The sequence below is a fragment of the Argiope bruennichi genome, chromosome 8 (genome assembly GCF_947563725.1).
Source record: "Argiope bruennichi chromosome 8, qqArgBrue1.1, whole genome shotgun sequence".
Taxonomy (NCBI): domain Eukaryota; kingdom Metazoa; phylum Arthropoda; class Arachnida; order Araneae; family Araneidae; genus Argiope; species Argiope bruennichi.
The window spans coordinates 67,060,306-67,082,485 of record NC_079158.1 but is presented as its reverse complement, the minus strand read 5'-3'; the positions used below and the strand labels follow the sequence as shown (position 1 = coordinate 67,082,485).

Sequence of the window (22,180 nt, the reverse complement as noted above, 5' to 3'; positions counted from 1 at the left end):
GGAAGTTACATTGATTTTTTATATTGGCCTTTATATACATTTTAAAACAATTTTGCATCTTTAGATGCCATTTCTCAAATTCTAATCTTTGATAGAATTTTCTTATGAAAAACCTCATAAATTAAAATCTAATGCATATTATGTATGCAAATTTGGTGTAATAATTTTTCAATAATTCAGTAGTCTGTGAACTAAAGAATAAGGAATATATTCATTTAGAAAGATTTTATAGTTGTTTTCGTCCTTCACACTGTTAAATAAATAGGAAATTTCGTGTTCTTTATTCATTTGAACCCCAATATTTAAAGAATGGATAGAAATATAGCTTATTTTTTAAATAAAGGAATTAGATTATATATTTCTTAAGCCATCAGCAAAAATTTTAAGCAAATCATTTGATAAACCTCTAAACTAGAAAATTCTTGCTTTATACTTCTTTTTAGCTAAAAAAAAACGCCCTTTTTTCCCGATTATTATTTTTTTAAAGTTGTCGCTTAACTGGTATATTTTGGTTTTATAGATGTTTTTCAATCTTTTTTATACAAATATTCAAGATAATAACTAGTTTCGAACGTTTTTCAAAAAAAATTTCTCCCGAACACAGTCATGTATTTAAAAAAAAAGTTTTAATTTTTATATTTATTTGCACAATCTAAGAAGAATAATCTACAGGATTTCAAAATTTTCTTCTTTCTCAGGGTTTGGCAACGTGGTTTGCTTTCTGGGTATTTGTTTTGAAGCTTCCACATGTTTGATGATAGCTTTTATCCACTTTAGATGGGCAGGCACACTAGCATAAACACCATACTTTCTTCTTTCTCCACAGCCGTCGCCGAAACTGGTGACGCCATAAACTACCCATGTGCCGTCTGGCCTCTTGTCCATAAGTGGTCCACCGCTATCTCCTTTGCAAGCGTCAACCCTACCGGAATCGAAACCAGCGCATAGCATTTTGTCGCTGTTGATGTACTTGTAGGATGCCCGGCGTTCTGTGGCTGATACTACTGGAACGTCAGCTTGATGTAGAATGTCTGTGCCGTAGTTTGTATTATTACGACGGCTGCCCCAACCTAAAGGCAGGAAAAAATTTATAATAGTAATATTATCCCAAAATAGAATTTGTATTTTAGATCCGTTTTTTGAAATTGATTGAAACAAAAATGTTACACAGAGCTACACTTGTAGTCACAGAAATACATACCGAATTTGATATATTTAAGTCACTGCGTTTTTTGAGTTCTCGCGATTAAATGTTTCTGAAAGCACAGATCGATAGATGGCCACCCCCTTGTTGGATTTGGCTCAAAATTTGTGAGGTGTCTGCAGTATAGATGGTAAATCTGTGGATCAAATTTTATTTATCTAGCTCTTTTTGTTTTGTAATTATCGTGTTAACTTATATTCGAATTGACCGATAGATCAATTTGTTCTGAATAGATTTTACTCAAAATTTGATAGAAATATACAAATTCTGTATAAAGAACCTATATCAAGTTTCGTTCGTCTAACTCAAAGCATTTTTGAATTATTTTTGTCACAGAGAGACAGACGGACATTTTCTAAAAATGTATTTTTGAACTCAGGGTGGTCTGTAACCTAGAGGTTCATCAAAATTTCAAGTTCGAATTTTTTTACCATAAATATACTTTTTCTATACTACGTATACGAGAAAGTAAATAAAGTCAATGAGAAGGTGAAAAAAAAAAAAAAATAATGCTCTGCCCCAAGCATTATTTATTCTTGTTAAACATTGATGACAACTGTGAGGAAAAATCTCATTATACCCTCGCTACCGTATATGATAGAATTTCACTCCAATTTCTGAAAAAAATCTACAGCGAGCTCATATCGTTTTGTGGATAGATTAGCTCTCCTATCCTTTTGTATCATCGAAAATGCACAGACCTATTGAGACTCTTTGGATATGGAAATTTCGTGAGTCATCCCTTCCTTTTCTTCTACCTTTAAATTAAGATACTTTTTCGTCATAATCTTTATATAAAAGGAATCTAAGTAATAAATATTAAGGCAAACTGAAATAAAAATATATTTATTTGCAAATTATCTTTAAAAGATCTGGCTCTAAGATTACCTTAAAAAGTTTATATTTATTTTAAAATGAAATGGTAAAAAAAAAAAAAAACACTATTGTATATTTTAATACGAAGTTGTCGATGCTGTTGACTTTTCCTTCAGTCAGCCTTGGATTTTATTATTAAAAACAGTAAATCAAATGTCTAGGTCACCCGCAACTTCGTAAGTTTTTGTGACATTTCAGAGTAATTGAAATCCGTGCTTTCAACTGATTAATGTCATTCATTCATATATATACAAAATAAAAATCGATCATCATTTAAGTTCAGACATAACTTTTGAGACATTTTTCATGTTTTCAAATTCGCTTGCAAATTATTGCAATCCTTTTTTTAGTTAGCTGTCTGATTCATTAGACAATAGAATCCAATATATAAAATGGGGGAAAAAATTTATATATGCAAAAAATGGAGAAAAAAATATATATATTATTTTAATTTTTAAAAAATCTTTTTCATAATTACTTTGAAATTTAAATCTTGAATATAATTCCTTTTGAAGGTGATCTGCAATTATATGTTAAAAAGAAAGCTTAAGGAAGAAAGTACCTTAGCGGTAAGACTTAAAATAAATGTCCAGTTTTTCTTTATGCATAACAAAACTAGTGCCTACCATTCAGGACCTTGCCATCTTGGATGGCTGCAAGAAATTTTTACTGACGGTTTTTAAGTTTGCAATAAAAATTGGCAGGATTACAACACCGGGAAAAATTCAACTTTTTTCTTAAGTTGATCAGTGTCTTTTCTTTCGGAGATCCCATGATTCTCAAACACATTACTAAATAAGACTTTGATCAATTGTTTCTGAATAAATATTTATAATGGAATGTCATTTTTAAAAATAAAAATAGAAAACAAAACTTTTTTCAATATTAACTATTCGCACACTATAACCATAAATTCAAATTTTTATATGTTACATGTTTAGCATAAAACAGTGTTTTTTTTTTTTTTTTAAAGAAGTGTTGATGTAAATATGACAATTAGTTTACCTAAAATAGTAGCTCTGGCGTAAGGCGATATCTTTTCACCCTCTGCAGGTAAACAAATAGGCTGTACATAATGATTAAATTTAAAAGGATATTCCATCTGTAGCAGCGCTATATCGCTTTCATCCGTCCTGGAGTCGTATCCCTGGTAGACAAACACATTTTCGACGTCATATTCCTGTTCTGTGCCTTCGAAGTTTGAGAGGTCGTGTTCACCAGCCCGGACTGCCAGCTTATGACGTGCGCAATGGGCAGCGGTCAGTACCCAACGTTCACTGAGAATGGCCCCACCGCAGAAATGTTGTTTGTATTCATTCAAGATGGCAACCTAAAACAGAAAGAAAAAATATTCGTGTATGAATAAATAGAAGTCAATCGTCTTCCATGGTCTTGGAAAAGAATTAATATTTTACAATTTTTATTTCTTTGATAACACGGGGGAACATTTGTAACAGTATTTCTGCTGAGCTCGATTTTTGAGCCGTTTCGGATTTAAAAAGGCGTGCTGATTTCAAAATTGCTGTTAGTTCCCTACCACATCAAGTATTTTCCCTCTAAACCATATGTGAAAGTGACTATTCTCCGCTGGATTGACAGCGAGTCATAGGAAACACTATTGTCTTCCTACAGCCTGACATGCATCTTCTCTTGCTGGTGCTATGTGAACGAGGCATTTGAAAATTATCGACTGTTTTCTACATGTTTAGCCTAGTTCAATTATACCTGAGATACTATAGTGAGACATTAGGTGTCGGTATGTCATAGTGAAGTGTATTCCGACGTGGATGCTTGTAATAAAGATTAGCAGTGTTTTTTTTTTATTATTATTTATTTATACATGATCTGAAACCTATCTTTACAACTGCCTCTGATAATTCGCATCGCAAGTGCACGAAAACCCACCAATTTGTTTTGTTACATATATGGCCTTGTCAAAGGATATACATTAGCATATTCATCAGACACGCCTATTTTATTCCATTTGATATACATATGATTGGACAGAAATATCAATCACTTGTACCAGAAATGATACAAGTGATTGATATTTCTGTATAGTAAAAGCGTCAGGATATAATAAGAAAAGTAAATGTAAAATAGAGTATCCTGGTTCACCATCAATTATACGCTCATTGACCCATTCGTCTCAAATCCCAAAGCCAATTTTCAAAGATTTACCCATTTTGGAAATAAAGGAATACGTGTCAGATGAAGATCGAAATGACATCAATGAATATATGAAGTATGTGAATTAATTGAAGATGATTCTGTCAGTATGAGATTCAAGCAACACGAGTTGAATGATTTGTAACGAGATTTATGAATATCCAAAGAAATGTCTCATGGCTGTTAACATCAAGACTGCAAGATAAAAACCTTCTTTAAAAAAAAAGCCAAGGTATCCTACTTTAGATCAAGAAGCTAAAAATTAGTCAAAGACAATTCCCTTATCTAAGACAAGGAATTGCTATTCTCCTGTATAATGAGATTTGGGAAAATTTACATTGAGCTTAATGACTAAGATATATAAACGGAAGATTACTTCTACCTGCCAAGGCCAAGCACCTTTGATGGCACGCCTTCCACCAGCGATACGGGATTCTCCTGGAACTTTGGATATTCCACAAGAAATATTATCTAAGGGATGTTCATTATCCTTCGAAACTAAAAATAAATACATTAAGCAATAAATGGATATTTTATTATATTCTAGTTATAGGATTTAATTTCAAGTATTCATCATTAATATATGTTTCATATGTATTGTATCCATATTTTTAATCATAGTAAAAAGATAATTTATCATATCTAAGAAGATCTGTATTATTTGGAGATGATTACAGTGGGTTAAAATTAACTTATACTGATGCTATCTGATTAAATAATTTTTCAAACACATTCGGCGAGGACTCGCTAACATGGAAATTTATATAAGGATATCCAATAGAGTTAGGCATTTACATCGAAGTGGAAAAATGTTTTAAAGGTAATTTGAGTGAATTAATGTCCTGGTAAAAAAGATCACGAAATCTAAATATTTAAGAAATTCTGTGTTCTATCAATAAAATCTTTTGATTCATTAAAATTTTAAACAAAAAGGTTCTATTATCAAAACCGACAGAATTTTATTATTTTAGCCCAGTTAATATCTGCCTCAAGGAAATTGATTGAAATCACGGTATAATCTTTTTTAAAGTCTTGAAATGGTCAAAAATAGTAATATTCAAAGTTTAGTTAAATTGTACGTGTAATATGAAATCCACGGGAAGTCAGTTTTAAACTCTGTTGCTTTTATTATTTCCTCCTTTCATAATCAAACTTGTCCGTAGCTTTTAGGTCTGACACAGAATGCAACTCCATCAGCTCTTCGATGGTTCTGGCTATCTTTTCCAACCAACTCATCGATGTCGCTGATATGGACCAAACGAATCAATCGAATCAAAATTATGAATCAAAACCTACCCTGTCTAGGATGGTCCTGGTTCGTCGAGTTCTGGAGCTTCTGTTCTAGATATTTTCTTTCACATTCATCGCCTCCAATGTAGCATTCCCTGTACTGAGTTTTCGGTAATCTTCCGTTGCATATACCTCGTATGATGCATTTTCTGTAAAAAATAATTCAATGCATAATTTTTTTTTCTTGAATTACATGTACAAAACTTGTTGATCGGGACTGGCTTGTCCCCAAACTGGCTTCAATTAAATTTTAAGTTTATCACAAGTTTGTAAAAGGCACTGCAACAAATTATGTTACAAACAGTGAATTCCTGTACAGTGGAATTAAAATCTATACAATACAGTGCAATAGTGAATTACTGTGATAAAAAATTACAGAAATTGTTCCGCGAGTGTACGGTGAAAAGTGCGACAAGTTCGATAACGGTTAACGACGCTTTATTCTGTTAGAAAAACACCAACCCCCAAGTGAAGAACACAGTCTAAGCGTACACAAAGAGAGTATTTGCAGATTTTAGCAATACTCGCGCAAAAGGTATCGTTATTAAATTATTATCAAATAACAGCAATAATGCAGCTAGAAATCTCCCTTCGCTGTAAGGAAAGAATTGCTCGACTGACTGGATTTAAACGCTAGCTTTTATACAGTCTCTATGAGGGTAATGAATTTTCTGAAAGATTTAGAGATTGAGACTTATCACTCTAATTCTTGTGTTTTCAAGAATCTTCATTTTTATCGCAAAGGCCGGAAATCAATGACCTGCCCTTCATTCAGTATTTACTAAGAATATTTTGTAATATTTATTCCTTACTATGAGACGCGCAGGAAAACAATATTATAGATTTGTAACACTACGAATTTAATTTCAATAATAAGTCTATTTGAAGAAAGTATACTTACAACAACAATCGAAGCAATACTTACTTAATTCGCTTTGTATAGCAGGAACTATCACAAGGGCTCCAATTTGACCATTGACTATAAATTTTATGTTCCAGATCGTCGCTAAGATGGTCTTCTGCATAGCGTTCCATTAGACGTATAGGATTCCTCTTTTTGCACCTCTGGCAAACTCTGGGAAAAGAAAAATAACAAATGAGGGCACAAGCTCAATACGGACAATTATTGAAGAGATGCACGGAAGAACCTACTTTCATTTATATACTACTAAGTGAAAATTTGTTAATTTTTTTGAAAAATTAGTATTTAATTAACAATACATTTTAATTATATATACAAAATGTGAAATAATTTTTTTCTGATATTCACTACTAGATGGCACTATTGGCAAAGAACCAAAATTTATTTAAATTAAAAAATTAACTAAAGATTATGCTCCGAAAATATTAAGATCATGTACTGTAATCGAGAATTCACAAGAGCATGAAAATTCTATTCCTTTAGGATGTGAATGAAAAAATCATAAAATCCCGTCCGAAAAAACATGAAACGAATCAAGTTAAAAGTGTTTAAAATGCGAGAGATAAAATCTGTGCATCAGCGTATGATTGGAATTTTACATATATACATTTATAATCTGAGGTGGCACCATTTCGTGCTGATCGATATGGAAATAATAGCAAGGACATCTTGAATAATGTATCTAGATCTTTAGTATTTCTTTAATACATTTTATCAGGCAAAAAATAAAAATCGGATATAATTTCAACCACTAGATAAAACTCATGAAGCTACTTTATATTTATAATTTTTATATTTTTAAACAGCTCCCGCCATTTTAAAATTCTAAATTTTCCTCCTTTTTTTTTGTGAAAGCCCGAATTTTTTGATTACAATGCTTATTATTTGCTCTTAGGATCTTTACATTCTTTATAATAACTAACTCTTCTCATAGATTGCATTAGAGTGAGATGGAGATCAATAAAACCCTCAAATTCTGTTTTTTAATAGTTAATTATTAACCTCAGCAATAACACTAAACTGCACAAGTATTAAGCCGATAAGTAAATATTTATATTTCTTCTGAAAGCATTAATATTCCCTCATTTTTTTGGGAAAAAAATTTTTCTGTGTATTTTAGCTTCTTCAAACTCTGTTTTATCACTGATTCTTTAACTCAAAGTGATGTAAAAAAAATTTAGATAAAAGGCTTAATTTTTACACTTTTTTTTATTTCGATTTTTACCTTGTGATTTTGAAAATTTGCACTGCTGAAATGCACAAGAAGAGGTGATGCAAATATATTTACTCATTCTTTTTATAAATAAAGTTGTTAATAGTTATCGATTAGAAAAATTTCATAATGATAGTTCTTAGAAAGCAAATTTATACCCGGCTTGCTAATATTCGTTTAAGTTACATAAACATCATTGGTTTAACTTAATTACATTAATATCTTGTTTTGAATCAACTCTAGGGCTATTTTGGGACGAACCTCGTAAATTTGAGTTACGGTCAGATGAAGAGAACAATACCTGAGCTAGAACCTCCCTCTCTTAAAATTGCCTCCCCATCTGCCCCGATGGAATTAATGTGCATTACACCTCCCGCTTACATGATGGTTTTTCGGTAGAATCGGATTTCGAATTTTAAATCCTCTTTGAAATTAGTCTTATAATTATAATGTTTTGAATACTTTTACCTTTCACAATATTTTTATACGATATTTTTTTATATATAAATGCATTAAAGATTCATTAGTGCAATTATTACTAAAATTTACCTTTTATAAATTAGTTTTAAAAAGTCACAAAAGGATAATAAATTAAAGCAATGATTATGACATTGAAAATAATCATATTGCAGAATTCTCCTACACTTGGCGCAGTATCACCTCACTTTATGGCAGTTATTACACAAATAAATGTTCAAACATATACAAATCTACTGCCTTATAAAGACAATTACTCAATTTTATTTATTTATTTTTGGAATAGGAGGAATAATTTTCTCTCCCTATTAGAGAGAAAAATGCACTAAAACATATTGTAACGAATCTGTGATGAGGCTTCCCAACATAGTTGGTTCCATAGGAGGTTCCAGAGCTTGGCGACAAACTTGGCGACCATTTGGTGACTTGGCGACGAATTTGGCGACTTTGGCGCCAAAATAGATTATACCCGAAACATTGAGAATTTTCCCGATCCGTCCAGTAGGAACCGAGATACGCCTCGAACATTCTTGATTGGTTGGGAGGTTTCTAGCCCCGCCTCCTGAGACCTATAAAAGGAGCAGCCTGCAGCTGCCACGGTAGCGCGAGAATAGTCGGAATCGACGGTAAAGAACTAGCCTTCCAGAGATAAGCGGAGCAGCGACGGAGTGAAGCTAGTGCTGAACTAAGCTGTGCGCTACTGTCTGCTGTAGAGTCTGGTTGTATGCTGCATGTCTCGGCTGAAGATAATCGTCTTTTGTGCTGTATATAGTTGTCGTCTTTGTGCTGTCCTGTGTGTCTTCGTGTAAATAAACGTCGTTGTTTTATTTTCTACTGCCGCCTGCTGATTGAGCGTTTTCCACACCATATAACTCCCACTATCCAAACGAACCCGGAAATTTCGTAACAATATGATCGTGCTTACAAAAAGTCATTCCACTAGAAACAATCGTATTTCACTCAGATACTTATTCATGTAATTACTACCCACCTTCGCGACCAGCTGTTCGCCCACCATATTAATAATATTAATTCATTTACGCCAATTAACTTGAATGAACTGAAATATTATCGCCATAACTAAATAACAATTTTGAGCTATAATTTCGTAATAAGCATAGAAATTTCGGATAGCTCAACTATTTTTGCAAAATGGTAGAATTAACTAGGGAATAAGATATTGGCGAAATGTTTCCAATTTTTAACGTTAGAGGCTCTGTGAAAAATTTATTTTGCGATATCTCTCGGAAATTGATGTGACAGCGTAGGGGTTATTGATCATTGATAACATTTTTAATTGCCATACTCATAAATATCAAATAATCTGTAACCAAAACAGTAACAGAGGAAATAAAAATTAGTGAAATCTGTACGTTTATTAGAATTGAGGATTCCGACATAAATTTTTTCCAATACAGAATGTAAAGTGAAATATCGTTTTTCAGAGATCATTGAAAAATAAGGGTTGAGAGGTGACGAATTAGATAGGTGCCATGATCTTCCATTTTAAGTAAAAATTGGCAAAATCAGATCATTGGTTGAAACTGGGAACGGAACCGATTTTCCCAATTATTTTAAATGCATAGATATGCTAATAAAATTGATGAATTCAGCTGGGGATAGGGCATTGTCGTATCTACAAGTTGAAAATAATAAAAAAGAGCAAAAGTTCTTTGCTCTATTTTCAACTTGTAGATACGGCAACATTCATTCCCATAGAAATTTTTTGAGACATTCAAGTAACAAATTGAATTTATAAATCAATATTTAATTTAATTCACAAAGAAAGTAAAATACTGCTTCTGTATTATATATCTCTAAAAAAATTCTGAAATATATATACAGATATATATAAAATTCTGAAATACAATAAACGATACAGATCGCTTTATAATGTAGTAGTTCTTTAAAAAAATAAGCGATTTCACCTATCGTGACTTCCTCAGTTTTGAATTCAGCTTCGACGAAAACTTTGAAAGGAGGATTTGCTTGAGAGAAGGATTTAGTTGACAGAGGATTTGGTTCAGGTTCGATGTAGAAAGCTCGAATTTCACCCAGCATTTTGAGTTTTCGAAAAAACGAGCCTTGAGGGGATGGATTTTCCAAAATTTAAAATGGCAGAGTTAAAAAAAATTTCCAAGAAAGAATTGAAGAAAATTTTTACAAAAATATGGTGTGGTAAAGGAAAATTAATATGAAGGGAGTTTATATTCTTTGAATAATATACTGAGTTAGACTATCTGACTTATGATTTTACTTTGTTAATGTGTTTATATGAAAGCTGATACCTAAGTTTTAGCGTAATTATATAAAACATTTAAATTTTGTGATTCAAATAAATAAATAAATTTTCGCCAGGAAATAAATTTAGTTTATTCGTTTTTATACTCCAAAAATATTTAGTATGTCTTCAAGAAATTGTTATGATTTAATGAGCCGATAAAAATGAGATTATGAGTGTGCAACAATTCAAAACTTGAAAAGTTTGTAGGTAGAAATGCTAAATTAATAATGGTTTACTCTAAATTAAGTAGATTTATCAGAAAAAAATTATATTTCTTGAATATTATTATTCATGTACAAACCTTTAACTTAAGAGTTTCGAAACTGTGCACAGATATATATCAAGGGTTTGAGTATGATACTCAAAAACCGATTTAAAACGAAAGATACAGTATTTTAAACAGTTTTATTAAAAATTAAAAGACATTCACAATATTTAGAATAATAAAACAATTAAAGAAACCGAAAAAAGAACAAAGGAAGCTGATTGAATTTCACACCAGTTTAAAATCCAGGATTCACATTGCCAACAACGTCGACGCATTCTAACTTTGCTCTTTAGTTTAGTTGCCTTTCGGGTGAGAAGATATAAGCGCCACGACTTACTGCGTGTTGCCATTGTATAGAATTTAAATTTTATCCGATATATATATACTTCGGAAGGTGGGAATTTGCATTTCGAAGTGATTCTTTTTTTGAAATGTTAATTAATTAAATATTAAAGGAGATTCAACCATTTTCCCGCGATAACTAATGAAAATACTATTACTCAAAGCTGATTTTTAAACCATGTAAAAAACAAACAAACAAAAAAAAGTATTTATTTATACTAATTTAATTGTCGTGCAAAGTTTTCCTAAATGTTGGCAAATTTTTAAAAATATTTAATTTTTTTAATATTTTTTTAATTAAATTTCATTTTTGAACTAAAGTTCAAATTGTTTTCACAATTCTGTAAAATACATATTTGTAGAGATTTTCTTTCATTCTAGTAAGCTAAGGAAAAAAGGATTCTATTTAATGCTTATGTAGTTAAGGAAAATCAAAGTTACAATACCATAACGTTAGATTATACAGAAAATAACGTTTTTAATTCTACTATGATGTCGTTGGACTGGATTCAATTAGAGTGGTACATAACGCACAGAACAGATATAAGGCAATGAAAATAATACGGCCTCGAAGTCTGTTATTTTTTGATGCATAAACACATTTCCATCAAAGGGAATAATAAAAATCAAATAATCCATAAGGAAAATAAGTGAAACTAACACAACTGATATTCCCGGTGATACAGCTGGTCACCAAAGACGGCAAGTTTTAAAAATAAATTTTTAAACAAATGTTTTTATTGTGAAAAATATTTTTAATAGTGCAAAATAGTATCACTGTGTTATATCCAGAATGGAAAAAATAATGAAGGAAATAAATTATTTTTCATTTAAAATAAAAAAATTCATATATTTAAAAGTATGCCTTTTATCGATAAGAAAAATCGAAATTTACCGGATAACGTCAATTATGTTTTTCGAAAAAATATCCCAGATTTGCAACGAGTTGTTATAAAGACCAGCTAATAACCCCGCTATTTCTAGCTCTGGAAAAAGACATAGAGCTGCAATTTACAATATTTAGATTAATTTTCCGTCTTTAAAAAGACCAAGAATCAGTCGCACCGTTGCCAATCTGGAGGATTAAATTTTTCGAAATTATTCCTATTTCGAATCCAGATAGCTTCGATGTGCTAAACGCGCGAATTATTTCTTAAGTTTTCCATTACCAAATAAGCAAAAATTATATAAATCAGTCTTCAATAGAAAAGCACGAGAAATGCAACTTCATTTAATTTTCTCATCCTCCGTAAATAATCTACATATTATTTAATTTTGATCAAATAAAATAAATAAACAAAAATTCTACACATAATGTTAGAGCTTTATGTACTCGTCTAAACTAGCTCATTTAATATTTAATCAGTTAGTTATAGTTAGTTAGTTAGTTTTATCATCGTAAGTTACTATACTATTCGAAATTATGATGTGGAGGTACTTGTAACCACTTTGTCACTCCGAGGTGTTCTGAAACATCACGATATTGCCGTTGCTGTTGGTTAAGAATGGATGTTTTAGGCGGTCAAAAAATAAATACATATATTTCAACACCTAATACAAATGAAAACCCTTTGATCTTAACCGGAATACAGTAAAATGTGTCATATTTTTGTGAAAAATATATTTAACATAGGTAATTTATTTTACTATTATAATATAAATAATATAATTCAATAATTAATAAATTGTTATATTTTAATATTATTAAAATTATCATTAAGATTATTAAATTATTAATATAGATTTCAAAATTAATGCATATAAGCAAATTGTCTGTATTTTCTATTAATAAAGTTGAAAGGGCTGTTTAATTAAATAATATATAATATATGCGGTGGAATTAAATAGCATTTAATTTTGCCTATCTTACTATATATGGTAACTCAGTATCTTAGCAGTTTCCTGAAAGATATTTTAATATAAATTTCAATTTAATTAAACAAAATAAATTAAATTAATAAAAAATTAAATTGAAAAAACTAATTTAATTGAAATTAATAAAAAATTAAATTGAAAAAATTAATTTAATTGAAATTAATATAAATTTCATCTTTATTACTTTTAATTAAAAAAATGAAATGTATATAATACATGTTGCGGAAAATAAAATGTATATTATATATGAATGTTAATTTTGCCTATTTTACTGTAAATGGGAACTCAATTATAATTCTACTAATAAAATTGAAACTTTTCTACTAATAAAATTGAAATGGCTTCTTAATTAAAAAAAAATAATGGATATGCTGTAGAATCGAAAAATATTTAATTTTGCCTGTATATGGTAACTCAGTATCTTAACATAGTTTTCCGAGCGGTATTCGCCTCACCGACAAAGCTCCAGGTATCTATCTACCTTTGAAATTTTCTCATCGATCCATGCAGGTGTCGAGATACCCAAGACAGTTTTCCATGAGTAAGATAAATGATTCTACCCTCTATTCATTTCTGGCTGCGGTTTCTCTCATTATAAACAAAGAACTTGCCTGATGTTACGATGAATACTAAGCTCCCAAGCAACAAGAAGAAAAGCAACCACAGCAACAGCAACAAATTGGTAGTGTTTTCTTTTGATATTATTAGCGATGACAGTTAAATTTCAGGTCCAGATGATGCCTTCTGGGGTCCATTAGGAATGTAAAATTCCGGGCTCTTTTTTTCCTCCAAATTTTCAGAATCAAGTCATTTTTCTTGATTTTAATTTAAATTTTATGTAAGTAGTTTTAAGTACTAAATTTTGACAAGTAGCAAAACACTTAATTTCAAAATATCTAAACCAGCTGGTCTCGGTATATTTGCATTTAAAAAAATGTATAGAGATTTAAAAATAATTTAAACAAACCAGTAGAAAAAATTATTAAATAATTTCAAATTATATCTAAGAAATATTAATAATAAGATCGATTTTTTTTAAATTATATAATATGCATATATATATAATATGTTATATAATATTATATACTTTTATATAATTATGAAATATTATATATTATTATATACTTTTTTATAATTATAAAATAACATAACATAAAGTAGCAAATTTCAATTAATTAATAATGCTAATTGAATAATGCTCTAAAATTATTTAAAACAATATTTGATTTTAATTTAAATAACGACGATTACAATGGATTCTTTTTGGACTGTAATAGTTTTTTTACTCTCTCATATATGAAAAATAAATAGGAGCAGAATTGTTGAATTTATACGAATTTCTGAATAAAATAAAGGAAAAAGGAGGTATGTGGGAGGTATAGCATATGCTATTAATTCCGAACAACTATGCAATTCCAAAAACTAACAAATATAAAATAAAATTTCATTTTTAGGAAGGATAGATACATTGCGAATTGTATTCATAACAGGGGAAATTACAATTTTCAATTTTTAAGATATATATGTAATGATATTTTAAACTCAATTTAATCCAAATTAATTTCCAAAACTTTACCTTAATTTAGGCCCTTCCTAACTTCATTCTAAAATATTCTCTTATTTCGTGATCCAATTCCACTTTCGGTTTAATTAATCCCTTTGTAAAAATAATGCGCCATCAGAACTATGTTTCAAATGAGAGTGATCCATTCGGTACCCTTGAAAAGGTGTTAAAGGTCATTCCCTCGGCGCGTGGCCGGAAATCCTATGCTATATAAGGCTAGTCAGCATCTCTTCGTCCCTTTTTTCGCTTTTCTTACTTCTGCTTTGTGCCACGCTGCGTTTTCTTGTATATAATCATGCCTGCCACTCGGAATAGAATAAAACGAAATTAAAAATACCAAGTCTCTTCACTGTTTCGAACCTGCATTCTACTTCAATCAAAATATGTTATATATATATAGGAAGCATAAAAGCTCTAACAAATAATTCAAAACGAAATCGGAACCGAAAAAAAGGCTTCTATCTGTGAAATATTGCATCATTACAGTATTTTTAAATTACGTGATTTTAAACATTATGGTATGATATCCACTATTATCGTAATATTTTCATTTTCACATACTCACAAATGGAAGAATTTATAATATTTGTCAATACTTTATAAACAATTTTTTCTTCAAAACTAAAACTATTTTGGGTCGAAAAATAAAAATCTATAAATTCAAATAAAAACGATCCACCTGCGTTTTTTTTTTTTTAATTTCTTGAATTAGATGTTTACCATAAAATTGCTATCAAACTTAAGGAAAAAATAAAAACCTTTCTGAGTAAATAAATAAATAAATAAAATCTAAAACTTGAACAACAACAAAAAAAAATTGCTTTGCATGCATTTATGGTGGTTTAAAATGTACAAATTAACATTTTAAGTACCATTTTCGTTTGTGAATTTATTGCATTGTATGTGGGTAATATATATTAAACAAATGTCACTTTTTCTTTTTTGACTCTAAAAAAATTCAGAATGTTAAGAATTTTGAATTTTAATGGTTGGATTTGTATATCTTGTTTAGCATTGTTTTAAACTGAAGACATCTTATCAAAGGAAATTTTCTTGAAAAATGTTTTAAATATATAAAATAAAAATATTTTTTAAAAAATTTCAAAAAATTCTTTAAAAAAATTTTTAACTGAAATTAAAATAACTTAAATAATTTTTAATTTCATTTTTTTTATTTCTGAATATTTTATTTATTTACATATTTTATATACTTCAAGAATTATTTTTCAAACGATTTTTTATGTCCTCTCTGATTTGCAACACAGTGATAACAACAATGAAAATTATCTTTATGGAGAATTTGTGGAAAATAATATTTCTAATTCTTAAGATTGACTTTTGAGAATAAGAATTTCATTGGGTTTAAATGCAAATAGCATATTTCTAAATTGCAGTTTTGATTCAGTCCAGTGTCATTTCAGTTTTCAATAACATTTTGGCAAAATTTACATAAAATAAATAATAAATTTACATAAAATAAATATAATAATTTATTTAAAAATTTCCACCCTTACATTTTGATGAAAACTGGTATTTTTGAATTCTAAGAGCTTCAAAAAATTATAATGGTAAAGGGATACGCTAACTCAAAAGCGCAGTTAGCCCAAAGAAGGATATTTGCATCGTAACTTGTCATGGAAAGCTGTGCCCAGCAAAGAAACATCTAAACTTAGACTCGATTGTCTTTACTGTGTTGGTTATTTGATTGGGACTTAGTGCTGGAACACTTCTACTCAGATTGAGTTCAAAAAAATCAGTAAGAACAAGAACTTTTTATACTAGTACCAGTGGTAAAGCAGTGATTCTTCAATGTATTGCAAAACTAAAAAGATCTTGTAATATTCAGCAGAAATTAAACTGTAATGCGCATTTTTAATCACTGAATGCGTTTGCCACTCTGTACAATAAAAATAGTAAATGAATTTAATATATTTAAATTAATATTAAATTAATTAATATTAAACGAATTTAATATTTTTAAATTTTAAGCCTACGATAAGAATTTTTAAAAAAAAAATTGTAGAAACCCGAGAAAAATAGTACAGCAAGAAATAATGATTTGCATCTTAAAACAGCAAAAAAAAAAAAAAAAAAAAGATTTTATTCAGATAATAATTTTGGAAATTATCGTCAAAGTGTCAAGACCAGGAAAAACTACAATAGCAATACAAAACTCTAGAGATGATTATTTTGAATATTTTTAAAGGATTTTTCAGTGCCCATCGGTAACGTTTCTTTGCACAACCCACACTTGACAGATTTGGGTATTTCAAGGTCCTAGGCAGTGCGCATCATTTGACATCTCTTTTAATAAACGGATCACTTTAGTTCCACATTTCAATAAATTTTTAGCATGTTAATGATTTATTTTAGGTTATGTTTTTTATTTTATTAACCTTGTGAAAATGTATTTGTTTTTATATATCTATTATGTCTCCAGAATGCTCAATATCTACGTTTGTATGTAATATTAATGAAGAAGTTCATTGTTTTTAAATATTCGGTGATTATTATAAATAATGAGGCATATAAGGATGTTTTCTAGTGACAAAATATTAATATTACGCTAAAATTTTATCATTCATTCGGTTTGTATTTTTTACAATCTTATTTACTTGGAAACTAGGAAAATAAATCCATTCATAAAATTTTTATTTTTCTGCAGTCTTATTTACTGGGGAAATAAATATATTTATAAAATCTGCATTTTTTTTAATAATCACTTGAAAATTAAGAAAAATAGATTTATTCATAAAATGTGAATTTTTTTACAATCTTATATACTTGAAAATTAGAAAAAATTAATCTAATCATAAAATGTACATGTTTTAAAATCTTATTTTACTTGGAAACTAGGAAAATAAATCTATATGTAACATTTGTATTTTTTTACAATATTAATTACATAGAAACTAGGAAAATAGATCGATTCATAGAGTTTGTATTTTTTTTTTACGATCTTGTTTACTTGAAAATTAGAAAAAATTAATCTATTCATAAAATTTACATTTTTTACAATCTTATTTATTTGGAAACTAGAAAAATAAATCTATACGTAAGATTTGTATTTTTTTACAATATTAATTATATAGAAACTAGAAAAATAAATCGATTCATAGAGTTTGTATTTTTTTTACAATCTCATTTAATTGGAAAGTAGGCGAATAAATCTATTCTTAAAATTTGCATTTTCTTACAATTTTAGTTACCTGGAAATCCAGAAAATGGATTTTTTTTAATTGACTTGCATGCAGCCCTATTGCAGTCTAGCGGTGCTAGGCAGTTGCCTAGTCAGAAATCCACTAATGATGATAATACGTAAATACAATCATTTTTTACCTAAAATTAAAAGTGGCGTTCTCACATTAAAATATATGATAAAATGAAACAGAGGACACATTTCTTAAGAATTTCCACCCAGAATCTATATACCGAATTCTGTTTGGTATAAAAAATAAAAAATTAGGCGAACGATAATTTCCATTATCTGACCTTAAAGTATTAATGATACAAGAAAGGATAACAATAGGTCTTAATCAGAAAATAATTCCTGTTTAGAGACTATCAGAAAACAATATAAGGGACATTTCTTTATTTCTATCTCCACTGACAAAATACCCTTCAGCTATACATTTTATTATAGGTTTTGGTTTTCATTGGGGGGGGGGGGAGAGGGAGAAAAAGACCGAACTCATTCATTTCTTTCATCGTTGAACATTTCCTCTCCCTTTCCCCACTTGCTGTCCTTTTCAGGTGCGGTGGCCATTGTGTTCCTGGACACCTGAGATCCATCACGCTTTGTTAGAGCGCCTGCTGGCGGATTCTTGACTCAGCAGTACTTGATCCTGAGTTTGTAAGCAGCCTTTTCATTATTATTATTTCTGCAAGGAGGAAAGCTCACCAAGTGCTACCGGAAAACTTAGCTCGCAATTTTTATTTCATAGTTCGTTTAAAACTGAATTTTCAATTTTTCTTAATTCAGTAGCTCAAGATATTGTCTTAAAAACTGAGGGTAAAACAAAAGCAACAACAACAAAATTCTCAGAATTTTCTTTTTACGAGTGAAGGTATGAAATTCTTCCATTCTTTTCTTAAATGAATACAGGATTTTAATTAAGAGATATAAAATTGGTAAAAAGGAAAAAAAAAGGGGGGGAGGCAAGAATTCTTGTGACTCCGAACACTTAGTAGCAGGTAGTTATTATTAATCAGTACTATCTTTGACCATTAGCTCCTAGCAGACAAGTCAGACAAAAATGCACATCATGAACTAATCCTTTACATCACTAATTTTACTAGAACCCTTTTTACAACTATTTTTTATTACAATTTTTTTTTGTGTGTGTGTGGGGGGGGGTATAGTTCGTCAACGGATTCTGAGGCGACCACATTTCGACGACTCCATCTCATTATGGGGTGAGACGCGGAACGATGAGTGCATTTTCGGTACTCCCTTTGACCTTGGATTTCCCCTATTAGATACTAGTAAATGAAAACATCTCCTCCTTTTATCTTTCCTTTCACCCCTATTTTGACGAATTAAACCCACCCTAAAGCATGCGCAAATGCGCGGAGGGTTTTGCAATCCGTTACTGAACTATATTTCATGTGATTTTTAGTTGTGACTCGTCAGACACTTAGTAACAAGTAGTTATTATTCAGTATTAGCTGTCTTTGGCGATCAGCTTGCTCACCGAAAATATTGGTTGTGTTCAGTAAAATCTCCTTGAAATATCTATGATTCCGTCATCAAACTATTTTTAAGCATCATTTGTCATAGACATTAAAGTTGTGTTATTTTTAATATATGTTTACGCATAATTTAAATATGTGAACATTCCTGATGAGACCAGTCACATGACTTCATAGCACTATTAAAAACATTATCAAGATCATCTACTTTCTAATTTTCGGAAACTGCAGCATCACTTTATTTCTTCGCCTTGATAACTGCACGGATAATAAACTGAATCATTTTTCCTAAGCTTCATCAAAATCACGCGATTAAACATTTGATGACATAATGTAAACACTTTAAATTTCAAGTTAACAATGCAATTTATTGCTAATAAATTATTAATGAGATTAATTTTGCAAGTCAATCAACTTCGATAAACAATTCTTTTTACAAAAAAAGATACCATATTGTTTTAACGATTTTAAATTATACTTAAGCAATGCTGATAGAACATTCTGAGTTTGAAATACTTCAAAGTGACCAAATTAATTAGCCTATGGTTCGATAACTTTGCCCCGTTCGCAAAAGTGCTTTACATCTAAATTTCCTTTATTTCGACTGGATCTTGTTAGGACTGAACCTTTAATAATTTTATTTGCCTTAATTTTTCAATTTCGACGATTTTGATTTATAATCGAAATTTCTTGATTTAAACTAGGGTTTTTTTTTTCTTTTTACCTAACTACAAAAATTTAGCGTTGTCTTCGATTTTTCGTCAAGCAAGAATATAAACAACCTGAATGTGCGAGTTCAGGCCAAATGAGGATGAACAACTTCGGCCTGATTTTCTATTCACGTAACGATTATATAAAAGATTATGAAACAGATAAATTTATTCTTAATTAAATAGTAGTCATTCATTGCCGATCATATCTTGCAATAAAATTTAATTACAGAATTGAACATTACGTAATACTCGAATATAATACTATCAAGAAATTTAAAAAAAAAAAGCGTTTGGAGGTTTAAAATTTTAATAATTATATTGCCGTTACAAAAATTCTTTATTGATCTATACTATCTAAATTTTGTTGAATATTAATACTATAGATATAAAATAGTCAAATAATATTTTCGACCTTCTGCAGTTTCTGTATTTGAAATATTATTAAAAAAAAATCAAAAATGCAACGAGCCAAATTATAAATATTTATAAAATTTTAATCGAAATCAATATGTAGAAAAACGTATTTAATTTTCTTCACTGAAAAAAGACCTTACAGGAAAGATATTATATTTATAAATATTTTGCATAATATGCACATTACCATCCATTTGTCATCCACCATTATCTCCTTTATCCAGAGAAACTATTTTGCACATGTTTTATTTTCTTGATTATTGCATAATAAGATGCTAATCGAGATGATTTGATCATTTAAATTTAATGCATTTGTTTTACCACTAAACCTTTATTTTATTTAAAAATTAGAAATAAAATACCCTCAAGTTTTAAAATTTATATAAACTTCCTCCTTTAGCATCATTTGGCCAGAGATATGCCCAACCATTTTTAATCACGCCCTCTGATATTTTCAAGCCAGCCATTCACGATCATTTGACGCCATGCTAATGGCGCTCCAAACAATTCCATCTTTTAGCCTAAGCATTTAGTTCGATCATTCACATACAGTCCATGGTAGCGGCACTCTCGTTTCCTCTGCTAATGCCTTGCTAGAGTATACATCAAGCCCGCCCCTGCCTGCACCCCCCCCCCCCCATTCTTAGAGCTCCCCATTCAAAAAGGCGTATGATGAAAATTTGGCACAAATTGAATATCAAATCTTCTAGTTCACACCATGCCTAGTTCGACCGGTTGTTCTTATTGGCGATCCATTCTAGAATGCCATCGCTTCATTAGCAAAGAATGTGGCAGTGTTTAGCGCTTTGACTGCCATAAGAGTCACCGGTGACCGGCAGACCCATATTAATTACATTGTAAGAAATTCAACGCGGCAGTCAATGTTTTAAAACTGTCTAAGCTAGAATACTCTAGATTTTTGATGCTGCGTTTAAAAAAAAATGTTGCATCATCTGTTCCATTTAGCAGTAAGGATCAAAACAGGAGTCTAAGAACAAAATAAAATGTAATATTAATTGAAATATATATGCTAGACATCATTTATGAATAAATAGATGAAGTGTCAATGCATTCTCTTTCTTTCTCTCTCTTTATATATATGTTCATATCTCAATGAATATTTTATATTGACAATATAAGAAAATAGCTTTCCAAATTTTATTTCATTTGATTTGATTTTGAAATGCAATTTTATATCGCTGAAAAGATATATGCCGTTTGTGAATAGCTGATTTTCTTTACGAGTGAGTTTCTTTTTTTAATGTTATAAAAATTTATTTTCCTAACCTGCTTAAAGTATTTCTTTCACTTAAAAATATCCTTGGAAAAGTTTTCATCTATAATATAATATTCATGCCAGATTGTATTAAGAGTTAATAAATAAATATGCAAATTAACTATTCTATCTTCGCAATATGAATGCGATTGGAATATATGTTTTAATATTTGAGCCTGTATTTATTTGTTTTTAAAATAATTTCCAATTCAATTTAACTATTTCTTTTTAAAATGCTTATAAAAATTATCTGTGATAGAAGGGAGGTAAAGCCTAGTAGGTATGTAGAGTCGGAGGGGGGGGGGTCTTCATTTTCCGTGTGAAACTGAATAGGAATGGTTATTGGCATAACAAATGAACTGCTCCTTAAAATGGGAACGCTAAAGTTAATTTGTAAGATTTGAATTAAGAACATTTTAAGTAGTTTAAAGTTTTTAAAGATGAAAAAAATTCACATTGTGTCACTAGTATATATATATTTTACCGCGTTGTGTCACTACCACATTGTGACACATGTTTGTAGCTTATATTTTTATTATTAATTGATCTAACAGTTGCTTATACAATCTCATTTTATAGCTAAATTTATTACTTGTCCATT

The 22,180-nt window shown here is 29.7% G+C and overlaps 1 protein-coding gene across 2 annotated transcripts in view; it reads right to left on the bottom strand.

Moving 5' to 3' along the window:
- Positions 1-660: 660 nt before the first annotated feature.
- Positions 661-22,180, bottom strand: part of LOC129981302 (chymotrypsinogen B-like) — a 95,069-nt gene continuing 73,549 nt past the window's right edge. For both annotated transcript variants that reach the window (XM_056092078.1, XM_056092079.1), the window contains 5 exons: positions 6,465-6,614; positions 5,546-5,688; positions 4,632-4,747; positions 3,086-3,410; positions 661-1,070 (listed from right to left, as the gene is read on the bottom strand). In XM_056092078.1, the coding sequence (XP_055948053.1) occupies positions 667-1,070; positions 3,086-3,410; positions 4,632-4,747; positions 5,546-5,688; positions 6,465-6,614 (1,138 nt within the window). In that variant the 3' untranslated portion in view covers positions 661-666. The remainder of the gene's footprint in view (positions 1,071-3,085; positions 3,411-4,631; positions 4,748-5,545; positions 5,689-6,464; positions 6,615-22,180) is intronic.